General features: G+C 52.2%; 1 protein-coding gene across 13 annotated transcripts in view; it reads right to left on the bottom strand.

Annotated features, from left to right (window-relative positions):
• The window catches only part of DLGAP2 (DLG associated protein 2), a 436,545-nt gene that overhangs the window by 52,038 nt on the left and 361,515 nt on the right, over positions 1-22,992 (bottom strand). For all 13 annotated transcript variants that reach the window (XM_036995825.2, XM_073219245.1, XM_036995822.2 and 10 more), the window contains 2 exons: positions 20,363-20,574; positions 665-803 (listed from right to left, as the gene is read on the bottom strand). In XM_036995825.2, the coding sequence (XP_036851720.1) occupies positions 665-803; positions 20,363-20,574 (351 nt within the window). The remainder of the gene's footprint in view (positions 1-664; positions 804-20,362; positions 20,575-22,992) is intronic.

The following is a 22,992-nucleotide window of genomic DNA, read 5'->3' on the forward strand; positions in this document are numbered from 1 at the left end:
GCCTGAACGGCTTAGCGTTGGCATAAGCAGTTTCAAAGGCAGTTAAAATCAGTAACCGTGTTGGCAACGTAAAGAATTCAGTTGTTGTTTCCCCCACAAAGCATGGCTGTTGTCTTGCTGAGCCATCTTCCTGGAGCTGTGCCCCTTTCTCCCGCGGAGCTGCACCTTCAGGCTGAGCGAGCGCTGGCACTCATGCGGGGCCACGGGTCCTGCCCGAGCGTGAGCGCTGTGAGCCGGACACGTGCAGCTCTCTGAGGGACCCCGGACTCCGCAGCTTGTGTCCGACTCTCCTTCCTGGACCTCAGAGTCTCAGTTTGGAGAGCACAGAGAAAGCCACCGTCGTCAGAGCCACCGGGTCCACATGGAGCCGCCCCCCACCCCATCGCTGGGCAGACGTTGAGGGGAAAGGGAGAGACCCTGAGCTAGATCACAAAGCGGCCGCTCAGCTGTCCCTTACTCAGAGGTCAGTAATGGAGAGAGCAACAATAAATGTGGCCATAAATGTGGGAAAACAATCCCGTAGAGTTGGCGGGTCTGTAATCACAGATAGTGCCAGGCAGGAACCTCACATCTGCTCGTGGCCTCGGCCTCAGACAGGCAGGCCACCGCCTCCCTGCAGGGGCTTCAGAGAGCAGACCCGGGGAGGGGCGGGGAGGCTGCCGACCTGGCTCACACAGCTGGCCTGGCTCAGGGTGCTGACGGCCCTCATGTAGCTCTGGTTCCGGGAGCGGAACTTCGGGGAGTCGTAGCTGGCGGACGGGTCCAGGCCACGGTCAGCAGGCAGGTCACTGGCCGCTTGCAGGCTGAAAGAGAGAGGGGATGGAGAGAGAGGGCTCCCGTGAACACCCAGCAGAGGGCAGGGCTGGTGAGACTGGGACAATGCCGAGAGGCCGCTGCCAGGCTTCGGTGCGCCACGGCCTTCGGCAACACATCTGCCCCACGACTGCCCTGGGGCACATGCCGCAGCTGCGAGCCGCACCACACGTAGCAGCGGAGGCTTTTTACCAAACCGCTCTGATGCCTGGTTTCTTAAGGCCAGGTAGTGAAGTCAGGATCATCCCCCTTAAAAGGAGGCTGAAAAGCCCTGGTAGTTCACGCAGTGTAATAGCATACTTGGCTCCTGAGTTTAGGCCCAAAACTTGTGAGTCTCATAAAAATCACGTTGGCTTTTGGCAACTTCACACACTCAGAAAAATAAAATAAACAGTAAAAGGGCTGCCCTGACCTTCAATTATGGGGAGTCTTCCAGACTAGGCTGTAGGGCAGAGACAGCGATGGGAACTCAAACCTGTTTTCTGATCTTATGATCACTTACTTCCAAATTCCCTTAAAAATCAATGTTCTCCGGTTTCCCTTCTGGCTATTTTGAGAAAGGCTGGAAGTGTGGGACAGCCTTGGGGACAGCCCTGGGGACAGCCCTCTGTCAGACCTCTGGCAGAAAGGAGAGGCGGTCGGCCACGTTTCCCACCCAGCTGAACTCCTTTCCTTTCAGGGTTTGTTGACAATCTTTCACAGTTTGGTGAAAATCCATTTTATGTGATCAAAAGCAGGATTAATGTGGACAAAAGTGATCAACTGCTCTTTCCCATCCTGGGTCACAACGGGAACACCACACAGGCCTGCAGATAAAACGTCCACAGACCCCAGGTGGCCGATTCTGACCCCAGTCAGCCAGGTGGAGTTTGTTCCTGGCTTTTCAAAGCAAACTCTGGGTGTAACTTTCTTCTCTGATTCACTTCTTTCTTTAAAGGTGGAACAGCAGAGAAAACTGGGCTCAGTTATGGGTTCTGATTAAGTGAAGCCCATGTGTTATAGATTGAAAGTCATCATTTTTGCTGAAATTAGTAACATTTTATATATTAATAGACTATAATTTAGTTACCTATTCTAATATGAATATTTATTTTCAAACCAGTATAACACATCCCAGCTCCTGCCACCTCCCTTATCTCCACCCAAAATAGACACAAAAAGATGGAAAGAAAATGGGGCAGAAATGAGCTCTAAGCCAATACCAGCTCTGACACATAAAGAAGCAGGATAAACCTCTGCCTGGGCCCCCACTGTCTGTGGGCTGCGCCAGGCCAGGGGCCTGCAGCTGTGGGCACCTCCCCTTTGCTTCCTGTGCACCCCGGGGCAGACTGCCAGCAGGGCAAGTTGGCACCAAGCACGGCCACCTGGGTGCCCACCCACGGAAATGGCCACAGTCAACAGGAGTGGCGAGATGCCCACAGCACCTGGGTGCTGTTGCATGTTGGGGCTTAGGGTGGCTTGCCCACGTGGAGCCCACACGAGTGTGTGTGTCTGTGTGTGTTTAGTGCAGCGCCACCTGCACAGGAGAGGGCGCCTCAGGGGACACCCTGACTCCTGGGCTCTCAGCCTCACTTCTGTCTTCGTAAAAATGTGAACATTCTGCATTTCCTTCTCCTGCTGTTTTCTGGAAATAGCTGATTTCTCACCCTGTATTGCCGCCACTTACACTGACCCTGCTGTTTTCTTCCACTATTATTGCCCTTTCTTCTGGTGAAAGAGTCTCATAGTAGAGGTCAGAGAGTCCTTAAAAGGAGGAATGTGTGCCCCCTCTGCAGCCACAGCGTCTAGCTGAGAGCAGAGACCCCCTCCACAAGAGGGCCGGGGCCCCATCGGTGCCCTTTGCATGGCACTCCCACAGGGTTTAGCATATTTTGTGATCCTGTGTTTCAAATACATTTTCTAACTCCTTCTGATCTCTTCATTCCAAAATTGGGTATGCCCCTTCAGGGAAGTTGCCATTACAGAAAACTAAGAACACTTCTTTCTTTCAAACACAGGTTCACCACGGTTATCATTGGCTCTGCACCCCATGCTGGATACCCTGTAAGCATTTACATTGTACCGACCCACTGGGCCTTCAAGGGAATCCCGTAAGGCAGGGCGTTCACGACCCTCGTGCAGTCATGGAGAACGAGGCGCGGCAGCACCGAGCCGCTCACGCAGGCTGCAGAGCACGCGGCAGAGCCACGCTCCGGGCCAGGCAGTCGGGCTCCAGAATTCCTGCTTTGAGCGATCCAAGGTCACAGCTGCTGAGTCACAAAGCAGAGCACCTGAAAGGTTCTGTCCTCTGTGACTGTCTATTTTGAGTTGTTAAAACAGTAAATAAACACTTCAGCCTTATTAGGATTCATAGATTTTTTTAAAAAAACCCTAACGGTTTAGCGTGTGTAATGTAGTGCCAGGAAGGCGGGCTATCCTTATAAATCACAGGGCTGGAAGCTGAGAATCAGGAGCTGAGATTGGGGGGTACACTCATGTTTGAGGGACCAGGGCTGCCTCCCGGTGCCCACCCCAGGACACCCCTTCTTGTCCTTGGAAGCCCACTCTGGGGAACCACAAATCATTCTGAAATCCCCGTTGAGCCTCTATGTCACTCTCTTGGAGTGGGCACTCCTTGGGCATCCTGCCTGAGGGATGGAAATACATTTCCACGTCTAGACCTGATGGGAGCTAGGAAATTTCGAAAAGGAAACCATACAAAATTTTCCAGAGCAACACAAAAAATGGTTTTTCTAGTGTTCTTCCTTTTGAACAATGCCCACATTAGACAGTCATGGGCATGAACGAGCCTGCTGACTGGGAAAGCTGAGCGTGAACACGTGACCGCGTGACAGGCGGCAGGATCCGCCGATTCTGTCTGCACATGGTTCCAGGGTTGTCTGCAGAGTCACAGGCTCACTGACTATCTGTGACTCCAGGTCACTGTGAAGACAAATGTACATGACAAACTATATGCTAACCAGGCCTCTGCATTCAGCCACTCAGATCCATGTAAATGTACTTGAAAACCTAGACAAAATAAACTGTCTCCTTTATCTTTGTCACTTAGAAAAGCAGTAAGGCCTTTGCAGCTCGTGTGAAGCAGAAATACAAGAAAACAATTTTCTTTATATAAATGTGCTCACTGTAGGCGGCACCTTTCCATCCTCCTAAGTGGAAGCTGACAGGAGGGTGAGCACGGATGAGCTGTCCTTCCCCTGCTGCCTGCTGGGAACGTTCTGCCCATTGGACAGCGGGGCGTGTGCGTGCGTGCACATGTGCGTGCATGTGTGTGTGTGCATGTGTGTGCGTGCATGCGTGCATACACGCATACTACTCTTACAAAAAGAAAACCATGCCAGTGGCTTTCATACACATTTCACATAATCTCACTATTGGTCACTTGATGTCAGAAAGTTTTTTTCCAGGTTATTTCCATATTTAGACTGAAAGTGTCTCTTGAGCTTTCAGTACACAGCAGTCGCACAAAGTGGAGTCCACGCTCTCAGTGGCAACCAGTGGCCACTGTGGCCAGTTCTCCAGGCTCCTGACACAGGATTTCCGGCCCTGTGGTATTTATTTCCTGCGAGGTCCTGGCAGCGACTGTTTCACCGAACGAACTATTTCTCCCAACCTGGTGCTCCCCCTGCTGGAGAGTCTGGAAGGGCCCGTGTCCTCACGAATTCCCTTTCCGTTAGGGTCTGTTTCCCAGTTTGCTTAGGAGTCGGAGGACTTGCGTCCATCGCTAAGGACTCTGCGTGACGATGGAACTGGACCTGTCACAGGTGCTGAGAGTGCCCGCTGGAGCCGCCATGAGCTTGGTGTGCCCGGCGTCCTGTGTCCAGGCGCTTTGCTGCAAGGTGGCCCTAGGTTCCTTCTTACTGGAAACACTGCTGATCAGAAGACCTTCGGAGCCCGATCACAAAAACCGGCCTCACTAGCAACGCTGTGCTGGGGATCGTGGGGCAGAACCAGAACAGATGTTACCGACTCGATCCTCCGGCGTCCAACATTCTGAGGCTGATTTCTAAGTTCAATTTGCAATCATCTTTCCCTACAATTGAGTTTTCCAAAGAGACACAAAATAGAGGCCAGTGTCAGTGAGCTTGTATGACACGTCAGCACAGACAGAGGGATTCCGAGACACGGACACCAACATCCAGAAAGACGATTCGGTGCCAAATGCTCTCCCCGCGCGTGCTGACCCAGCAAAGTGGGTCCCTCATCTCACATCACTGGGCACCTACGATGCAGGCAGGCCGACTGATTCTCTGCCCTTGTCCTTGAGGAGCTTGCTGGGCAGCACATACATTTTAACAGAACCTGATTTTCTGAAGGATATATTTTTAAAGAGACCAAATGTCATCCTAAAAATCTTTTTCTCCCATTCAAACTGCTTTACTGTTCAACTTCTGAATGTATTTTAAGCAAAAGATGGCAACACTGTGCAGAGGGGGATAACATACATTCCACTATAAGGGAAGCAGAGATTCAAAAATCAGAAAGAATGACGGGTAGGAAAGAAATGCCCCAAATATTTACATTCTGTGTTGTGATGTCAAGAGACCAAAGTCAGCAGGTACAAAGGAAAATCTGCTCTTTCTGTGAGATTATGTGTCTATGGGCCTTTGGAGATCAAATGAATGAATACAAATAAGAAAAGAAACATTTTAAATGGGATAAATTTCTGTAAATATACATATATTTACAGTATACATAGTATGTACATATAATATGTAGTGAACATATATGTGTAATATATACAGTACAGTGTAGTGTAGAATACATTGTACCTTTATATTGTTACATGATATAGAGGTTCAGCCACTTTAAAACCTGCCTTAGAGGTTCCTCCAAAGGCTACATGCAGTGTGTCAAACATTAGCAGCTCCACTCCCAGGTATGTATCTAAGATAACACGTCTACTCGAAAGCCTGGAGGGGAATGTTCAGCAGAATCATTCCTAACAGCCGCAGAGTGAAACAACCTAAATGTCCATCAGGTGGTGGTGGATGAATGAACAGTGGCAGATCCATTCTCGGAACATCACCCAGCCACAAAAAGGGATGAAGCCCGACACACGCCACAACACAGATGGGCCTTAGGAACACGGTGCTCGGCGAGAGAAGCAGACGCAGAAGGCCACACGCCGTGTGATCCCATTGATAAGAAACGCCCAGAACTGGCGAATCCAGACAGGAAGCAGGGCAGCGGCTAGGGGGGTGGGGAGGGTGTGGGGGAGTCCCTGCCTGCCAGTGCAGTTTCTCTTTGTTGAGAAGAAAATGTAAAATCCACCATCATGAAGGCTGCGCAAGTCTGGACACCCCTGAACGGCAGGCGTCTAATGGGTGAGCTGTGAGGCCTGTGAATCATTTCAAAGCTGGTACAAATCGGATGTGAAAAGGGCTGTTTCATGTTATTTGTGAATTGAAGCGAGGCACACGTCCAGGGGTAGATTTGGAAGGAATTCTCAAAAACACACTTGGCTCAGGGTCTTGGCACCACTGGGAGAAGATGCAGCAGGTCCATGTGATGTGGCTCCCACCGTGTGTGCTTGGGGCCGCCTGGCTCAGGGTTGGCCTGGTTTCTGAGGGACGTGCAGCCATCAGCCTGGCCCCCAAAGGGCAGGGGTGTCCTCGCTGAGGTCCATGTCACATGTCTGCAGGGTGTCGTGTGCTACCTCACGGCCACATATAGTTTAGGAGTCTGCAGTGACTGTCACAGCTGTGTGATAAATCAACAGTTCAGATGGATGCAAAACCACGTGGCAAGGTGTCCCCCACACAGAGAGCCACGGCCTCTGTTCTGGCGATACTGATGATGGTGGCCTGCACCCAGGTGGCACTGTAAGACAGAGCGGGCTATGTGCAGGGCACAGGCGAGCAAGGTGGGGGGGGTGCCCCGACACATCGGGGCACAGGGGCCCTCTGGAGCCTGGAAAAGCCTCACCTGCAGAGGCACGTTGGGCAAACAAGGACGGAGGAAGTTCTTGACCTAATGTGAGAGGTGTGGGCCTGTCTCAGGGGCTGGCCAGGTTCGGGCATGCAGGAATGGCTGTCACTGTCATCGGCTCCCAGCTGTGGACTGAGACTCAGACGTGGACATGCCCTTGGTCTCAGGCTGTTGTGAGCCTCATGCCTTGAGGGGAACGTCAGCTCTCCGCCCACAGAGGGGGCCAGGGTGCATATGCAACCCCAGGGAGGGGAGGTGTGGTCTGGCGTAGGGGCCCTGGTTTGGAGGCTGAGTGTGTCTGTCCGTCCTCGCAGCAGGAAGCTGAGCAGGTCACCAATGCCCGGATGCATACTTCCTTCCTTCTGACAATGAACACAACACTCAGGCGTTCCCCATGTACTTTGGGGGGGTTCCTTCCAGGGCTGAGTGAATTCGGGTGCAGGCAAGGCCTGACAGTGAAGGGTGGGGAGGCTGGCTGCGCGCCAGCTCTGTCCCCCTCTGTGACGAGAGGGACTGCCGTCCGCGTATCCTGTCCGTGTTGCCAGCACCTCTCCCTGCAGGGATGGGAAAGGAGGCCCAGGGGCTGCTCACGCTGGGCCTGTCACGGAGCGCTATTCTTTTGCCTAAGATCATTTCGTTATTATTTATGTGCATGCCTTCCTCCAAGTTTGAGATTTTTTCTTTTAACCAAATAAATAGCTTTTCTCTTGGAAAAAAAGTTCTGATGGTTGCCAGTTGATATTTAAAGGTTGGCACCAGGCAAGAAGAAAACCTCACTCCATGGTTTCCCAAATGCTGACCTGTATCGACACCTCCAGGTTCTTGCAAATGATGTAGATTCCCAGAGCTGGATTTAGATGGGAGCGGTTGGCCCCAAACCTGCATTTTAATAAATATCTGCAGCGTTTCTGCAGCAGGTTGTCTGTGGGCCAGGCTGTGCTTGAGAAGTACACATCTGTTTGGCCAGAGGGTGGGGGCGCTGTGTGGAGGGGTTCCTCAGAGAAACTGGGCCTTCACCCATCTCACCCACAAGTAACAACAAGCGCACTGGTGAGGCCTCCCTTCCAGGGCGGGGAGACGGGACTCCTATCTGCGCATCAGCAGCAATGGTACACGTGTCCCAGGGCTCCGGCCCGGACACAGCAGAGAGCTGTGCGTGGCCGGCCACCAGGCAATCCGGTTGGGCAGACAGCAGGGTCAGACACTTCCCGCTGAGGGGACAGGAGCTGACATTTGCACTGGACCCCATCCAGTATTAGATGGTCAGGCACTGAATAGCCCTTCCCGGCCCGGAGGAACCCGAGGGAAGACACGGCTGGCCCTGAGCACCCTAATCCCACGCAGGGCCAGTCCCACAGATAATCAGAGACAGGCAATGGTGAGTCTTTAGCTCTGGGGTGGGTGCTCGGCTCCAACCCAGGGAGTGGCAGGCAGGGTCTCTGCTTCCTCCTGGTGTGGGGCACATGACAACAGGTAATGACACGCTTCTCAGCACTGAGTGGTCACTGAGCACGAGGTGGTCATCAGCTTCTGCTCACCAACAGGCAGGGTGCCTGGGCGTGCTGAGTCAGAGACGCCCCCACCTCTGGGAAACGTGGCTCTCGCATCTGTCCAAAAGGGCTGTGCATTCCAGCAGCCAGTTTTCAAGTCCCCGCAAAATGACTCAAATATTCAGGGGAAGCCTGACCAACAGCACACCATGAATATTGCCGGCCAGGCCAAGCAGCTTGTGTGGCTTTTAAGTAATAATCATACACTAATGAGTTAATTTCATTGACTCACTAATTCATACTTTCAATGCACATTACCACTAATTAATTACCTTGCTACCCAACCACTTCACCACCACTCTCTGAGTGCCCAGCACATGTGAGTCGCTGCCCAGGCCCGGGAGAGGCACAGAACACGGCCCAGTGTTCACAGAGCTATGTCCTCCCGGGACAGATGTGCACCAAGACCACTAATAAGAGCTCACTAGGTAGTTTCAGACTGTGACCATCACAGAAAGTTAGAGTCCATAATCACTCCCTCAAATGCAGCTGGCATGGAGAAGAAACACAACAGAGCTGTGACGACAGGGCAAAACCCCACGGATTCTCCCAGGATGAGTGGGCTCGGCCAGCCACGGAGTCGCCCTGTGGCCCTGGGAGCTGTGTTACGTGTCTACCATCCCTCCTGCCTCTTCTGGGTCACCACAGGGGTGTCCACCCAGCCTGGCAAGGGGTGGTCCCGGGTGACAAGTTTCACACACAAGCCTGGGATGCCAGATGGAAGTGAGAGACCATCATGAAAAGTCGAGAGACATGAGCACAAAGGTGGTATTTACGGCCATGCACATGGGTGTCAAGCAGAAGGTGGGCAAGAGGTGGGGGCAGGGGCAGAGCCGCTGTTGAGAGGTAGAGCCAGGGAAACGGGTGGGAACACAGAGCCAGAGTCAGAATGTGCGTCAGCACATCCGGGGGGATTCTCCATGCCAGCCAAGAGGGAGGGTGACCGCTGAGATGAGGGTGGGGAGGCCGAGGCCAGTGGGGCAGCGGCCAGAGGGCCCAGCACAGGATTGCGAGGGCGGCCCTGATGCAGCCCAGGGCACCCTTATAGCGGACGTCACCTCGCATGTCACCGATGGGTGGCACCGTGGGGGCAAAACTCTCCGGAAGTGCATCAGTGGAGGCACCTCCCGGCGCCCCTTCCCCGGTTACACCATCCCCCCCAGAAGGCTGCCTGAACCTCCAGCCTCCCTGGAGCCCTGCGGGCACTGCTGCCCCAGCAGCATCACCAGACACCCCCCCTACCTGCACCCATGCATCCAATCTGTGCTGCTGGCACCTCCTGGCTGCCCAGATGCCGCCTGCTCCCATCTTTTCAGGCGCCCTGGTTCCCCGCTGGCTGCTTGCCCCAACCAGCTGCTCTCATGTGGTTCTTTTCCTGTAATTTCCCCAAGCAGGCCTCTGGTCATGTCCATAGGACAGACTGAACCTCCAAGTCAGGGCCACATGCCCATGTAAGGCCCCCAAGGTCTCTGAGCCACCCTTCCTCTAAGGATTTGGACGGTGTAGTAGCCACTACCCAGGAATCACTGGTCACCATGGCAGAAGGAAAGAAAGTTCTGGAGGGTCTCATGCTGGCAATTCAGTGTCCAGCCCGGATATGACACACTCCACCCACACCCACTGGCCATACGTGATCCCGTTCCCCGAGTCCGGGGGCAGACAGCAGGTTCCAGCCGCAGCCCGTCTCTAGGCTCGTCCCCGGGGGCCGAGGAGGTGACCTGCTCCTCAGGACCGTGGGAGCCACCCCTTCCCTACACCACCTTAACTGCTCTGCCCTCAAAGCTGGTGCATGCTCCCCCCTCCCCACAACCAGCCCAACTCCCAGCCACGGCCTTTGGGGGTCCTCTGCTCCTTGTGGCATCTGAGCTCATTCGCCATACTGTTCAGTTCTGTCCCTCACCATCTCCAGTACTGGCCTGTTTTCTCCACCCCACTGCCACGCGAAGCAGCCCCACTTCTCACCTGCGTTTCTTGACAGACACTTAATTGTATCTGTCTGGTCCAATCGATTTTTCTAAAAGGGATATCGGCTACTACTTGAAATTCTGCAGTGGTTCTGTATGACCTTGAAAAAAAGTTTTAGGAAAATTATTGGCCTAACAAACAGATTCCTGGACACAAAGAGGTAGTAAAAGAGCTCGTTAACAAGGCCGCTCTATTACCTTGACAGCCCACGGAGGTGGCCCGGTGAAAACGTCCTTCTGAGCAACTCAGTTCATCAGATTTTACTATATTCAGGACCTGCCGTGTGTGAGGAACACTGAGACACGGGTGAGGCCCGGTGGGGAGACGAAGGGAAGCCAGGTGCGTCCCGTATCACGGGGCTGGGCTGCGGAGCACGGGCCTCTTGCCCTGTAACGGGCACCTTCCCAGCCAGCACCTGAACTTAACCATCACTGCAGCAGGAAATGCACCTCCTTACTGCCTGTCTCCCTGTGATCTTACCCCTGTTGATTTTACAGATGAAACATTTGATTACCTATCGCTCCATAAAAATAAGAGGCACACGTTTTCTCCTTGCTGTGTCCCACCTGGCAGAGGGGCTGGGAGCCCTGGGGTCCCCTTGTCAGGGTCCCCATCCCACCACGGGGCTCCTCCCCGTGACCTCCTCATCCCCAGAGGCCCCACCTCCTGACACCATCGCACTGGGGGGGACACATTCAGTCTCCAGCAGGTAGCCCCTGACATACACACTGACCCCAGATGCAGACGGTGGTGCTGCGGGTGGAGGTGGTTTCCCAGAGCTGTGAGCTCCGTGGCGCTCCCACGATCCTCCCTTCACCCCACCCAGGAGGAGGGCTCCCTGGTGAGACAACAGGCCCCACCTGTCCTCGAGGACCCCACCTCTCTGCAGGCACGCTCTCACCAGACGCCTCTTTAAAATGCATCATGTAGACCCAAAATGTGGCAGCACCACCTAGAATGAATTTCAGATTTTACTGTATTCAGGACCTGCTGTGTGTGAGGAACACTGAGACACATGTGAGGTCTGGTGGGGGAGACGAAGGGAAGCCAGGTGCGTCCTGCACCTGAGCACAGGTTTTAAAACACACATGAAGTTCTATTTCTGCTCATAGCTGAAAAGTCTAATAAAGCTGCTGAACATAAATTTATTACTGTGCTAACTTTCAACACAAGGATTATTCATTTCCAAATGCAGTGTTATACTGGAAAAGCAGTACTTAAAGGTTACTAGGGGGCTTAGAAGACAACCAATTTTCAGTACCTTTTCTTACTTTAACACCAATACACACTTTTGGAAAAAATTTAGGAAATATCAAAGATAAAATTTCATCTGTAAACCAACCACCCAGAGATAACTGTTGTCACTATTTCAGTGCCTTCCTGTACTTGTTTTGTGTGGCTGTGTGCGACAGTTCATTTTACATGTCAACTTGGTACCCAGGTATCTGGCCAAACAGTAATCTAGATAGTGCTGCGAAGGGATTTTTTAGATGTGATTAACATTGAAATGAGCAGAATTTGAGCACAGCAGATTGCCCTCCATAACACAGGAGGGCTCCACCTAATCAGTTGAAGGTCTATGAGAAAAGACTGACCTTCTGGGGGAACAGAAATGTTGCCTGTGCACCACCTCTGGACCAGCTGCCCCATCATTCTTCCCCGGCGTCTAGCTTGCTGGGGTGCCCGCAGAATTTAGGCTTGCTCGCCCACAGATCTGTACAGGCCGGTCCTTACAACCCCTCTCTCTCATTACACACAGCATGCACACAGACACACGCGTGCACACACACCCCGCTTGCTGTGCTGCTCTGGGGAGCTCTGACTGACACACCGAGGCACAGCCCGACTCAACTCTCCCCCAGAGGCTCTGGGAGGAGCCCACTCACACGCTCATTCTAGTTGCTGGCAGAGCCCTGCTCCTTGCTGGCTGCTGGGCGGGCCCCGGCCCCAGGGGGGCCCCCGCGGGATCCCATGTGGACCGCCCATCTTGGAGCCAGCAGTGGCCCATCACATTCCTCTCCTGCACTGAATCTCAGCTTCCCCTCCTGCCACCAGCCGGAAGAATCTGCTCCTGAAGAGCTAGGGTGATGGCCCAGGCCCCAGGCGTGACGTCCGCTTTGCCACATGATGCAAAGCCAGGGGATGGGTCCCCTCACACCCACTGACCCCGCCCACACTCAAAGGGAAGGAGCAGCCTCGAGGGAGGGGCCGCCTCAGGAGCCCGCGCCCCACACCACCTTTCCGGCCAGGGCGGTGAGTATTCCAGTGGGAGAGCCCATGGGATGCAGAACCTATTTTATGATTATAACAATGCAACTAATTTTTATATTATGAAAAACTCTTTGTAAACATTTTTATTGTAAACAAATAAGTGAATATAACATTTATTGTATTAATGGCTATTAGTGTTTCTAATTCTTTACTACAAATAATACTGAAGAGTTGGAAATTCTCCTGGTACTTACTATTTTTTTTCTTCATTAAACTTTGTATTGAAATCTATTTCCTTAGGTTCCCACAGTGGAATTAATATAAATATTTTTGATATATATTGTCAAATTTCTCAATGAAAGAGTCTTTAAAAATATTTGTATCCTAATGAAATGGTTATTTCAAAAACAATTTAGTTAATCAAAACCGTACTTTTTAACTGTGTGAAAATGATTTCTGTAATTTTTAATTAGCTAGTTTTAGGTGCCTAGTTAATGTCCTGGCAATCTGTGCATTTATTTATCCATTTAGTTACTTGATAATTATTTATATACTCAGTCCTTCACACATACTAATTTACTGGATGAATAAATTAATGAATTCATATATTAAGTGTCATGTACCAAAGATGACCATGAATTCAATAGAATAAATTTTCTTTACCATACTAGGGAGAATCACAGATAATATGACTGGCCTAATGAAACTCACTGCTGCTTCAAATCTAGTATTAGATGTAATTTTATTTGATTTTGGCCCCAAATCTTACAGATTTGACTGTCTGCTCTGTTCTCTCTTCAGTGCGTTCTCTGGGAGCACAGCCCTGAAACAGTGGCTCGACTCCGGCCCATCCCAGGGAACCAGGTCTGACGCGACGGCGTTTTGCTGGCCCACCTGGGCTCCCGCTGAGATGCTCTGAAGTCCGCCAACATGACGGGAGTGGCCTGTGCTTGGGGAGCGGTCGCCCCACCAGTCTCCTCGCCCCGTGGGACACCCTCTCTGCGGGACGCCGTCTGAGCTCCGTCGAGAGCCCCAGCGTGAGCCTGCCCACAGCCCTGTTCCCTGGGCAGGAGAGCCCGCGTCAGGCAGCGGAGCAGCCGTGGGAATGCACAGGGTGGATCGCGGGGGCCTGGGGGGCAAGGGCACGCACTTTGCGGGTGTTACAGGGACCGACTTGGCTTTCTGGGGAATGGAGCGTGCCCATCATCAGAAACGGTGAAGACGGGAGAAAACGGCAGTCCTTTCTCCGGGTCTGGTTCCCTCACAGCAGGCTGACAAGTGTTAAGAACCTTGGGCATCACAAAAGTTTGAAAAAGTGATTAAAAAGAAGAAAGATAATGAAAAGTGGCTATCTTTACCCCAGTAAGCCTACCTTTCCTTCATTTCAACCCCTGATCAAAGTGGAAATCAAAAGAAAATTGCAGAATATCTAGAAAGCAGTGAAAACAGAAGCACCACAGATCAAGGTATGTAAGCAGCTGAAGATTCACTCTTACGAATACGCACGACCTTAACCACTTTCAGGAACTAGGCACCCAGCTGAAGAGTGAGAGAAATAATGCAATAGATCTAAGGGGATGAAAGGAAAAATTAACAATAAAAGCGTAAACTAATGAACTGGGGAGCAGGAAAACAATAGGAAATCGATAAATCCGTGGAGGCGCCGATTCCGCAAACTGGCCCTTACGCTCTGCCCCAGACACCCCAGGGTGGCCGGCTGGTGCCAGCCGAAGCCATTTCCCCAGCAAGCCAACCGTAAGAATATTCAAAGGACTCTGCTTCCGGAAGCTGGACGGACTGCAGTGGATTTCTGCATAGCAATCAGTGCGATCAAGGCAACAATGTCCAAAAAGAGGAGATTCTCACGTTGTTCTTCAGAAGTATGACCTTTCTAAGAGTGTCCTGTTGTGTTTTTAGGGAAATGGGCAAAGGATAGTCTCAGCAGAATGTCCTCTACGCCCCCGGAGCTTTAGAGTGGAAGGGTCGCACACTCACGGACGCAGGGCACAAGGAACGGCAAAGCCCCTGGATGACCTACTGCAGGCCCCCTCGTAGCCGCGCAGAGGAGGGGAAGGGGTCAGAGGCACCCCAGGGCAGCTCCTGATGGGGCTGCAGAGGGAGGGGTCCTGCCAACAAGTGGGGTTGGTAGTTGCGCATCTGCAGACAAATACTTTCTTTGCAACATCGTACTCAATAATGAAGACTTAGAGGCAGTTCCCTGACCGTAAAGTAGCAGCTGCCCACCGAGTCCAGGCAGGTACAAGGAGGTGCTCAGGGTCCCCAGGTGTGTATGGGAAGGAGGCATGTGACCGCCGTGCAGGCAGGATTCCACCCCCATCTCCAACCCGCAGTGCCACACCTGCGCAGTGGGACTCACGATCGCTCATCAGCCGACTGTAAGGCAGGGAGAGGGTCCTGGACTGCCTGGGAGGGCCCAGGGTCAGCATGTGCACCTTGAGAGCGGAGGGAGGCGGAGTGGGTCAGACACGCGGTGAGGGGCATGGGGTGGGGGTGGCTCTGAAAGGAGGAGGCACCCCGGCTGCCTCTGGACACGCCACGAGGGTCTGTCCCTCCCTGCGGGGGGCCCGCGGCACTGGTCGCCCCCTCGAGTTGGGGTTTTGTAGTTACCCTGCTTTACCCCTCATTGTTAGGGGGAAGGATGGACCTTCCAGCTTTCCACATCCTGGGCAAAGTGGAATTCCATTTACTGCCTCTAAACTGACTTTCAACTGTACAATTTGATGGACATCATTCAATTTGTAAAGGCACCTCTTTATACGTAATGGCTGCCCCTAATTCAACCATCTGGAGGGATCATAATTTATTTAGCACATTTTCTATTTCTATTTGAGTCACTTCTTTGCACTTCTGAGTAGTGGACACACAGGCATAAATGAAAGTGTGACACTAGTTGCACAAATGGCAGACGAGCCAGAGGCGCCCCGCTCCCCCTGCGGCATCTGCTTCCTCCCCACACTCCTTAGATTTTTTATTAGTTCCTTACTTGTGCATTGTTCCTTTATGTAATACAAATGATATTAATTTTATTCCTATTTCCTCATCTTTATTATATCAAAGTGGCATGCTATAAACTGTTCAATACTTTGCTTTGTAAAATTAATATAGTCTAGATCTCTCCTTATCAGTCCATAACAGTCTGACTCAATTTAACAGCTGCATGGTGTTCCATTATAGTCTACAAAAGTGTTCTAGTACTTTAATACTTGTGTATCTATATCGGATCTGTGTCGGGTCCCAGTGGTGGGCACTGGGTTATTTTGAACGTTTGCTGTTACTAACAGTGTTGTGATGAGTAACATTTAGTATGTTCACTACTTTCAGCTGCAAGTATATCCAGAGGATAAAGTCCCCAAAGTAGCCCAGGTCTTACTGGGCATTAGGTGACTTAGGATTTCTTGCAATAATCTACAATGAAATAGTGAACATCATTAGATGTTTCTAACGACGTTTCTAGAATGAAGTTTCTAGAATGAAGTTTCAGACTGAGTTTTCAATGGTACGTGAAAATGCTCTCCAGAAAGTTTTGACTGGTTATGAAGCCTGGGAACAGTCTTTTCCAGGGCTTTATCCATTCTTAGATCATGGTGGTGTTTTTCCCTTGCTAATTGGTGAGGTACCTCTGTGCATATTAGGGAGTGTGACTATGTGTCACTTACATTGTGAAACTCTTTCCTGGTTTTATTATCGTTCCACCTTTCAGCTTGTCGGTTTGTTTGCTTTTACCATGAACAGATTCGTAATTCTATGAATTTGAATCTGTCAGTATCTTATAGTTTCTCACATGTGTGGATTCGTATTCTCCATACCCAAAATTATAAAATACTTATGTATGTAAACATACACGCAGAGGCACACACACACACACATCAATACAAACTTACACTTTATCTTCACCCACCTGAGTTTCTTTGCATATAAAGTAGTTCTTGAAATAACTCCTCTCTTTATAAATTTAAAATGCTACCTTCCTAAGAGAATGACTCAGAGATGTTCAAAGTTGTTAGAACTTTCACTTCTCATTCAACTAAGCACAGAAAGCAGCCCCCAAAGACCCACATGAAATTTGTCAGTCTACTTTTCATAATTGAAATTTCACCCTCCAAATCCAGGACCTCAATTACTAATACATAAGCTCACTTAAAAATCCAGAGAATTAGATTCAGTAGTAACTTGAGATTTGCATTCCATTCACAACAATCTAAGTGTTGTCCGCATATGGGCAGGACTGACCCACAGGCAGGGTCTGCCCCAGGCCTGGAGTCCAACTTTCCCATCAGTCAGCACAACCGGGAGAACTTGGCCCAGTAAGGCCCAGGCCGCTGCACAAGTGTTAGCTTGTCGGCTTTGTGTTTCTTTTGAGACGGGGCGGCTTTCCGTTACCCTGCACTACGGCAGAGAGCCCCGCAGAGGGAGGTCGGTCCCTGTGTGCGTACTGGGGTGCAGGTCCAGTCATGAAGGAGAGCGCTGGGTTTTCCTCGATCTAACAGCAGGACGGCAAGACTGCGTCCAACAGAGTCACAGTTCCAAGGGGTGAAGTATCTTGAAGCAGAGCGTCTGCAGCCTTCACAGCAGGGCCTCTATATCATGAGGGTCCAAAGGGCCAGTAACAAGGAACGAAAGGCACACTTTTCTCCCAGGCCCCCAGCCAGGCCCACCGAGGGGCTGCTGGCACAGCCCACCTCACACGAGCGCTCACTGTGATGGTGGGTGAGGACTGAGTCCCTGAGGTCTGAGGTAACTCTTGCCGGCACAAGAATTCACGGTAAGATCACGCTCCGTGCCTATCCCATTACAAGCACAGGGATGAGGTTCATCTTGATCTTTCATTTGCATCCTTAAAGCTGCCACCACAACTTGTCTGCACGTGACCGAGGGGAGTGTGAGAACCGGACGCGGTCACGAGCCGCTGCTGCGTGTTGCGCCCACCAGGGGCATCACTCTGCCACCTTGAAGCGCCTTGTCGGACGGCCCCTGTGGTGAGGCGCTGGGGTCAAGGGGAACCTCAGGGGCTGTTAGATCCCTGGGCTTGCAACCACATTTTAGATACTACTTAAGAACTAGCAATTTTGCTGACACCTCCTTTGGATGTAAAGTAAACTCTAGAAAGACAATGGTCTGAAATTTAGGTAGTCTCCTGGCAAAACACCAGATTGGGCTAATTTAAGTGATTCACATGCTGTCCAGCCCTGTGGCAGCCACGGGCATTCCTATTAGCACCAAAGGCTTGCGGGACAGTGGCAGGGAGGCGAGGGGCACTGAGGGCAAGGGAGGCTGGCTGGAAGGTCAGCTCTGCCCACGCATACTTGGCCTTAGGGCGTGGGCTTGCTGGTCTGGAGCTCCTGGCCAGCTCCCTAGGGCCTCATATGCTGCTTTTATCCCAGGGTCATAATATCTTAAAATGCTATTTTCCTTCCCCCAAAATGTCCTGCTGGCCTCGGGAACTACTTTCACCGGGCACAGGACAAAGTGACTGTTTTCATCTCGGACCTTGGCCCACTCACGTGCCCTTGGTTCTCCAGAGCAGCGCCCACTCCTTTGGGCGGCACAGTCCTGACTGCCCTGAGCGAGTACTTGAGCTTTTGTGATGTCATTTAAAATGAAAACAAAATGAAATTGCATCGGCATCCGTGACACAAGTGAGAGCCGTGCTAAGGCGCCAAGAGGCAGTGACAACTCAGCTGGCGCACCGCCCGGGGCACACAGCTGCCCTCCACCGCAGACAGTTTCAGTGTGTTCACCCCACAGAGTGGTTGGATGTGGGGGGGTCACAGGCTTCCCACCCTGCACATTGCAGGGGGCCACCCTCCCCTCTAAGTCACCTCGATGGCCGGGTCAGATCTGGGGGAAGAGGATAATCTGCACACTTAGCAGAGCACCCCAGCATCGTGGATAGATGAATGGGGGTGCCATGTTAGGGAATGGAGACATGGATGTGCCCAGCTGCCAGCTGACCTCTGGGACAGAGCCGACAAGGTGTGGGGGCCGAAGGCAGAGCCAAGCATGAGTTCCTAACGGGAGCAGCTGTGGGGCAGCGTATTCTGTGGGTTTCCCCACATTTTACCAGGGCTAAAGAGGCTGTGCTCTGGCCAGGAATCCGGAGATATCTGCGGGAAAGCCCCCTTGATGGCCCACTTGGACGGGGTATGTCTAGGTGGAGCAGCCTTGGCCTGGTCACCCCAGGGTTTTGAGGGACTTTTTCCTGAAGTGGGGAGTGAGGTGGGCTTCCCATGCAAACTCCCAGCATGCCTCTGAACCTTGCTCATGTTGGCACTCGTGAGAGACCGACCCGACCTGAGATGCACGGGGGTGAGCCCGGTCCCTGCCCTGCAGCAGGGTCAAGTGGCCAGGACAGGGAGGGGATGCAGGCGGAGCCAGTGGGGGTCAGCAGAGGGGGAGGAGACGTGCTAGCACAGAGTTCTTGGTTCTCAAGACCACCCAATCCCATTCACAGCGAAGACACAGCGTGCTCCCCCCAGCACAGTTTGCTTTTAATGTGCACAATCACGGTATGAATCACAAATACTCAGAAGGAGAAGTTAGGTCAGTGGTTCAAACGCGAGACCACGGTGGGCACCAGGGGTTCAGGGGCTCAGGGGCTCCACCCTGCCAGGCCCAGCCCCCCAGAGAGAGGTTCCAGATGACTCCCCTTTCTCAGAGGCGTCTTTACACACCCCAAATGAAGGGTGGAGTCTGATGTCTAGTCTGTCCTCTGTGGCTGGGTCCCGGGGCCAGGAGCTCCTCTGGGGTCCCAGTGGTTCTCAGTGTGTGCACCTCCCTCCCTACTTCCCTCCTACAGGTCAACGCTCTGCTCCAGGGTGAGAAGTTGGCTCTGTCGCCGGCTAGCCCCCCACTACACTCTGTGACCACCCTCCCCGTAGGGCAGGGTGGAGACCAGGAAGGTGCCTGCCCCACCACTGCCTTCTGGCATTATGGGTGATCCTGTGGGATTAACTGACAGGAATGAGGATGGGTTCACGGTCAGCCTAAGATCAGCTGCGGCTCAAGATTTTTATTTTCCATCCTGCATGTGAATGTTAATGAGTAACTGGATTTAGTGGGAGAAGCCGCACGCTGGTCGACCGGTCGCCGTGTGCATGGGGCTGGCAGGAAGAACGCGAAGCTAACGTTCAGTCTGCGGAACTGGCCTCCCACACGGCATGGGGAACAGGTGGGTGACGTTGGCAAAGCATCGAGAAGCAAGCTGCCCACTGCTGAGCCTGGACGTGGGATGGGCGGCAGCGGCTGGAGACCATACCCCTGCATTCACACCCAGATTAGGCGGGGCCCTACAGACACAGCATGACCCTTAAGAGTGCATCCTATTTCCATACTGTATATGAACGGCCTTTCTCCCAAGTCACCTTCTGTTTGTATTTTGGAATTTAGCTAAATTTATCAATAATGCATCTTCAGACAAATATATAAAGCACATGCTATTGCATTTGTAAAACACACCCATTTCCTGCCCTTTTCCACAAAGACACTGTTGCCCACAAATTCACTTAGGAGGTCACAGCATCAACAAGTTTCTTACTACGATTTCCACCCCTGTGCACACACTCTCACACCAACACACTCCTGATGAAAATAACTGGGGTGCTCTGAAAAGATATCGATGGCCCACACTGGCTGTACAGGGGTTTTAAAATTAGTATTTGAAGTTGAAACCACCCAAGATTATTTCCTTAATTACCATGTAGTTGTAAATAATCAATGGTCTCATTGTTTTTTTAAAGGACTTCAAAATTGACGCCATAAAGTCTAATATTTTCATCTCTGGAGTTTTTCTAACTGGGGAAACTGGCCCATGGTTATGTAGTTTTGAGGACAGGCGAGTTCTGGCATCACAGAGACAAGCAGCGTGGACTTACGTGTGGAGCTCCCCCAGCGGCCTCTGTCCCGCGGACGCGAGCAGGGGCTCCGGCCGCAGGGCCATTGTGGGCGACATTTTGGGGCTGGAGTCCGACTCCCCGCTGTCCTCGTCGCCCATGGCTTTGATGTAGCTCCCGCTTCTCATCCTCCGGCAGGGTATCTCCTCCTCCTTGCCCCCTGTGGGGTACCCTCCCCACTCGTCCTGGGGCACCTAGAAGAGAACACGCACATGGCATCAGCCCCGCCACTCAGTGCCGCCCGTGGGCAGCTCTCCGGGGACCGATGCTCTCCAACTCCCTGAAGCATGGCTCTCCACAGCCACCCATGGTTTGAAGCTGGTGCATACGGAGGGTGCTCTTTAGGGCCCCATCATTCAGATCCTACAAGGACATCAATGCAGAGTTACGGGCTTTTTTGATGATAAAAGTGATAGAGAATATTGCGGAAAAGGTGACAAAAGATTAGGAATGTGGATGGATAAAAAGCCCACATGTAATCTGAGCACCTCGAAAAAACACCCCAACATTTAGGTCTGTTTCTTCTGGTATAAAAGGGAATGAAAGCTCACGAAATAGGGGGAAAAAGCAAATTCTCCAGAACCAGCAGAAGGACTGACAGAGGCGGAGGAGGGGCAGGGCTGCTGCTAGAGGTTCAGCCCGAGGCCTCGCCGGGCCCACCCACCCAGCAGAGGGCCCACGGGCTGCATCCCCTGCAGCCCTGAGACAGCAGAGAAGGGGCTGCTGTCGGGAGGCCCACTGCCCAGCGTCCGCAGGGATAGAGCTGGTCAGATGCCGGCGCCAGCCCTGCACATGGGACCCGAGCTCCTCACACTGCACCCACCCACTGGGAATCACGGAGCTCACCCCACACGGTGATGCTGCGTGCGCACCTGCTCTGTGCACCTCCCCAGCTCCGTGCAGCCACGGGGCCCGGATGACGCTGACCCCACAGGGCAGACAGCTGAGCTGAGCACCCCACCACTGTCGAATGTACCTGAACATCACACCCAGTTCTGAGTCAGGACTCAGCACAGCCTGTTCTTGCCGGAGAGTGCCTCCTGTGTGCTGTTCTTGGGAAAGGAATGAAATCCCACACCTGAAGTCTTCAGAGCCGTGCATTTCCTATTGTAACAAACTGGGGCACTCGTGTGTATTCCTGTGGCACCCTAGAAGAGCCCTGGCCTCCTTCCAGTTTGGACATAGGCAGTGGGCCAGCTGACAGCAGCTTTATTACTTTATTAAGGCAGTCACAGCTCCGGCAGCCCCCACACCGTGCACAAGACAGCCCAGGGCAGGGGCTCAGAAGGGGTCCTGCTCATCTGCGAGACGCCTTGCAGCTGCAGCCTCTGTGAGCAGGCTGGCTGTGAACCCTGCTAACTACAGCAGGGTGCAGGTGTCTGGGCAACAGGAAGCCCCTGAGGCACCAGTGGTGTGACGCAGATGGGTCCTATCTGCACATTTGTGTTTCTAAGCAGCTCTGGCTGAGCTGGCTCAGGTACACAGGGCACGCAGACATGCACAGCATTTCCGAGTGGGATGAACAGCACAGGACAGGAGGGAGAGTTCCAGGCTCCTGCTTGACTGTGAGCCTCAGGAACCTTGTGCGGGGCGAGCTCAGTCGGCCTGGCAGAGCACAGGGGGACGGCGCTGCCGGCCTCTCAGCAGGGCGTGCCCAGGCTCTTTGCGAGGAGGTGCTCGGCGTCAGGGCCCGTGCAGGTCTGCAGGGACTCGTGGCCGGGTCAGAGGGGCACTGTGAGTGCTTGAGAGCCGGCAGAGCAGGAGGAGACCAAGAATAAAGGGAAGGCCCCGGGACACACAGGAGGCTCACTCAGGAAGGGGTCAGCGGTTGAGAAAATAGGCGTAAATTTCCTCGCCTCGAGGGTTTTTGCGCGCTGGAGAGAAATGATTAATGAAGAATTATCTTCTTATCCATGTGACTTTGTACTAAAAGTTGCTTTTCAACAACTGACAAAAATCTTGCCAGGATGGAGGAAGGTTGGGAAATAGGCGCTTCTATATCCTTTCCTGCCCTGTGGGAAAGGGAGTCCTACCTTCATAGCAACGGGCCAGAAGACCAGCTCACAGCCTCAGGCCTGGCAGCATCCCGTCTACAGAGGCGTCCTGGACAGGACAGGGGGCTGCCGGGTTGTCCATTAGTGTAGAGGAGGAAACATGGATAACATCTTAGAGGAGATGGCTTAAGATATTTATTTCTACCATACAATGGGTTCTGTTCAGCCCTCAAAAATAATAGTGCAGAAGAATGTGTATTTAGCCATGGAAAAATGTTTGGGGACAATTTTAAAAGTATAGTACACAGTCAATGTTTTTTAAACTTCAGAAATAGCCTGCCTTATGCACAGAAACATAGCTGGAAGGTTGTGGCATGGGATCATTGCTGGGAGATGTGGTTATGAGCTTCTCAATTATTTTTCTTTATAAGTATGTTTTCTGCATTTTCTACATGGACATGTATTGCTATTAGAATAAAAAACAAACTTATTTTCAATTTAAGAAGACTCAGTCCTCAGTGAAGTGAATCATGGTTTAATCAGGGCAGAAGATGCCAGTGTAGGAGGAAACAGAGACAGGCTCTAGAAGCTGTCGACAGAGAGGCAATCTGGGAAGGC

Source organism: Manis javanica, chromosome 12, assembly GCF_040802235.1.
Source record: "Manis javanica isolate MJ-LG chromosome 12, MJ_LKY, whole genome shotgun sequence".
Taxonomy (NCBI): Eukaryota; Metazoa; Chordata; class Mammalia; order Pholidota; family Manidae; genus Manis; species Manis javanica.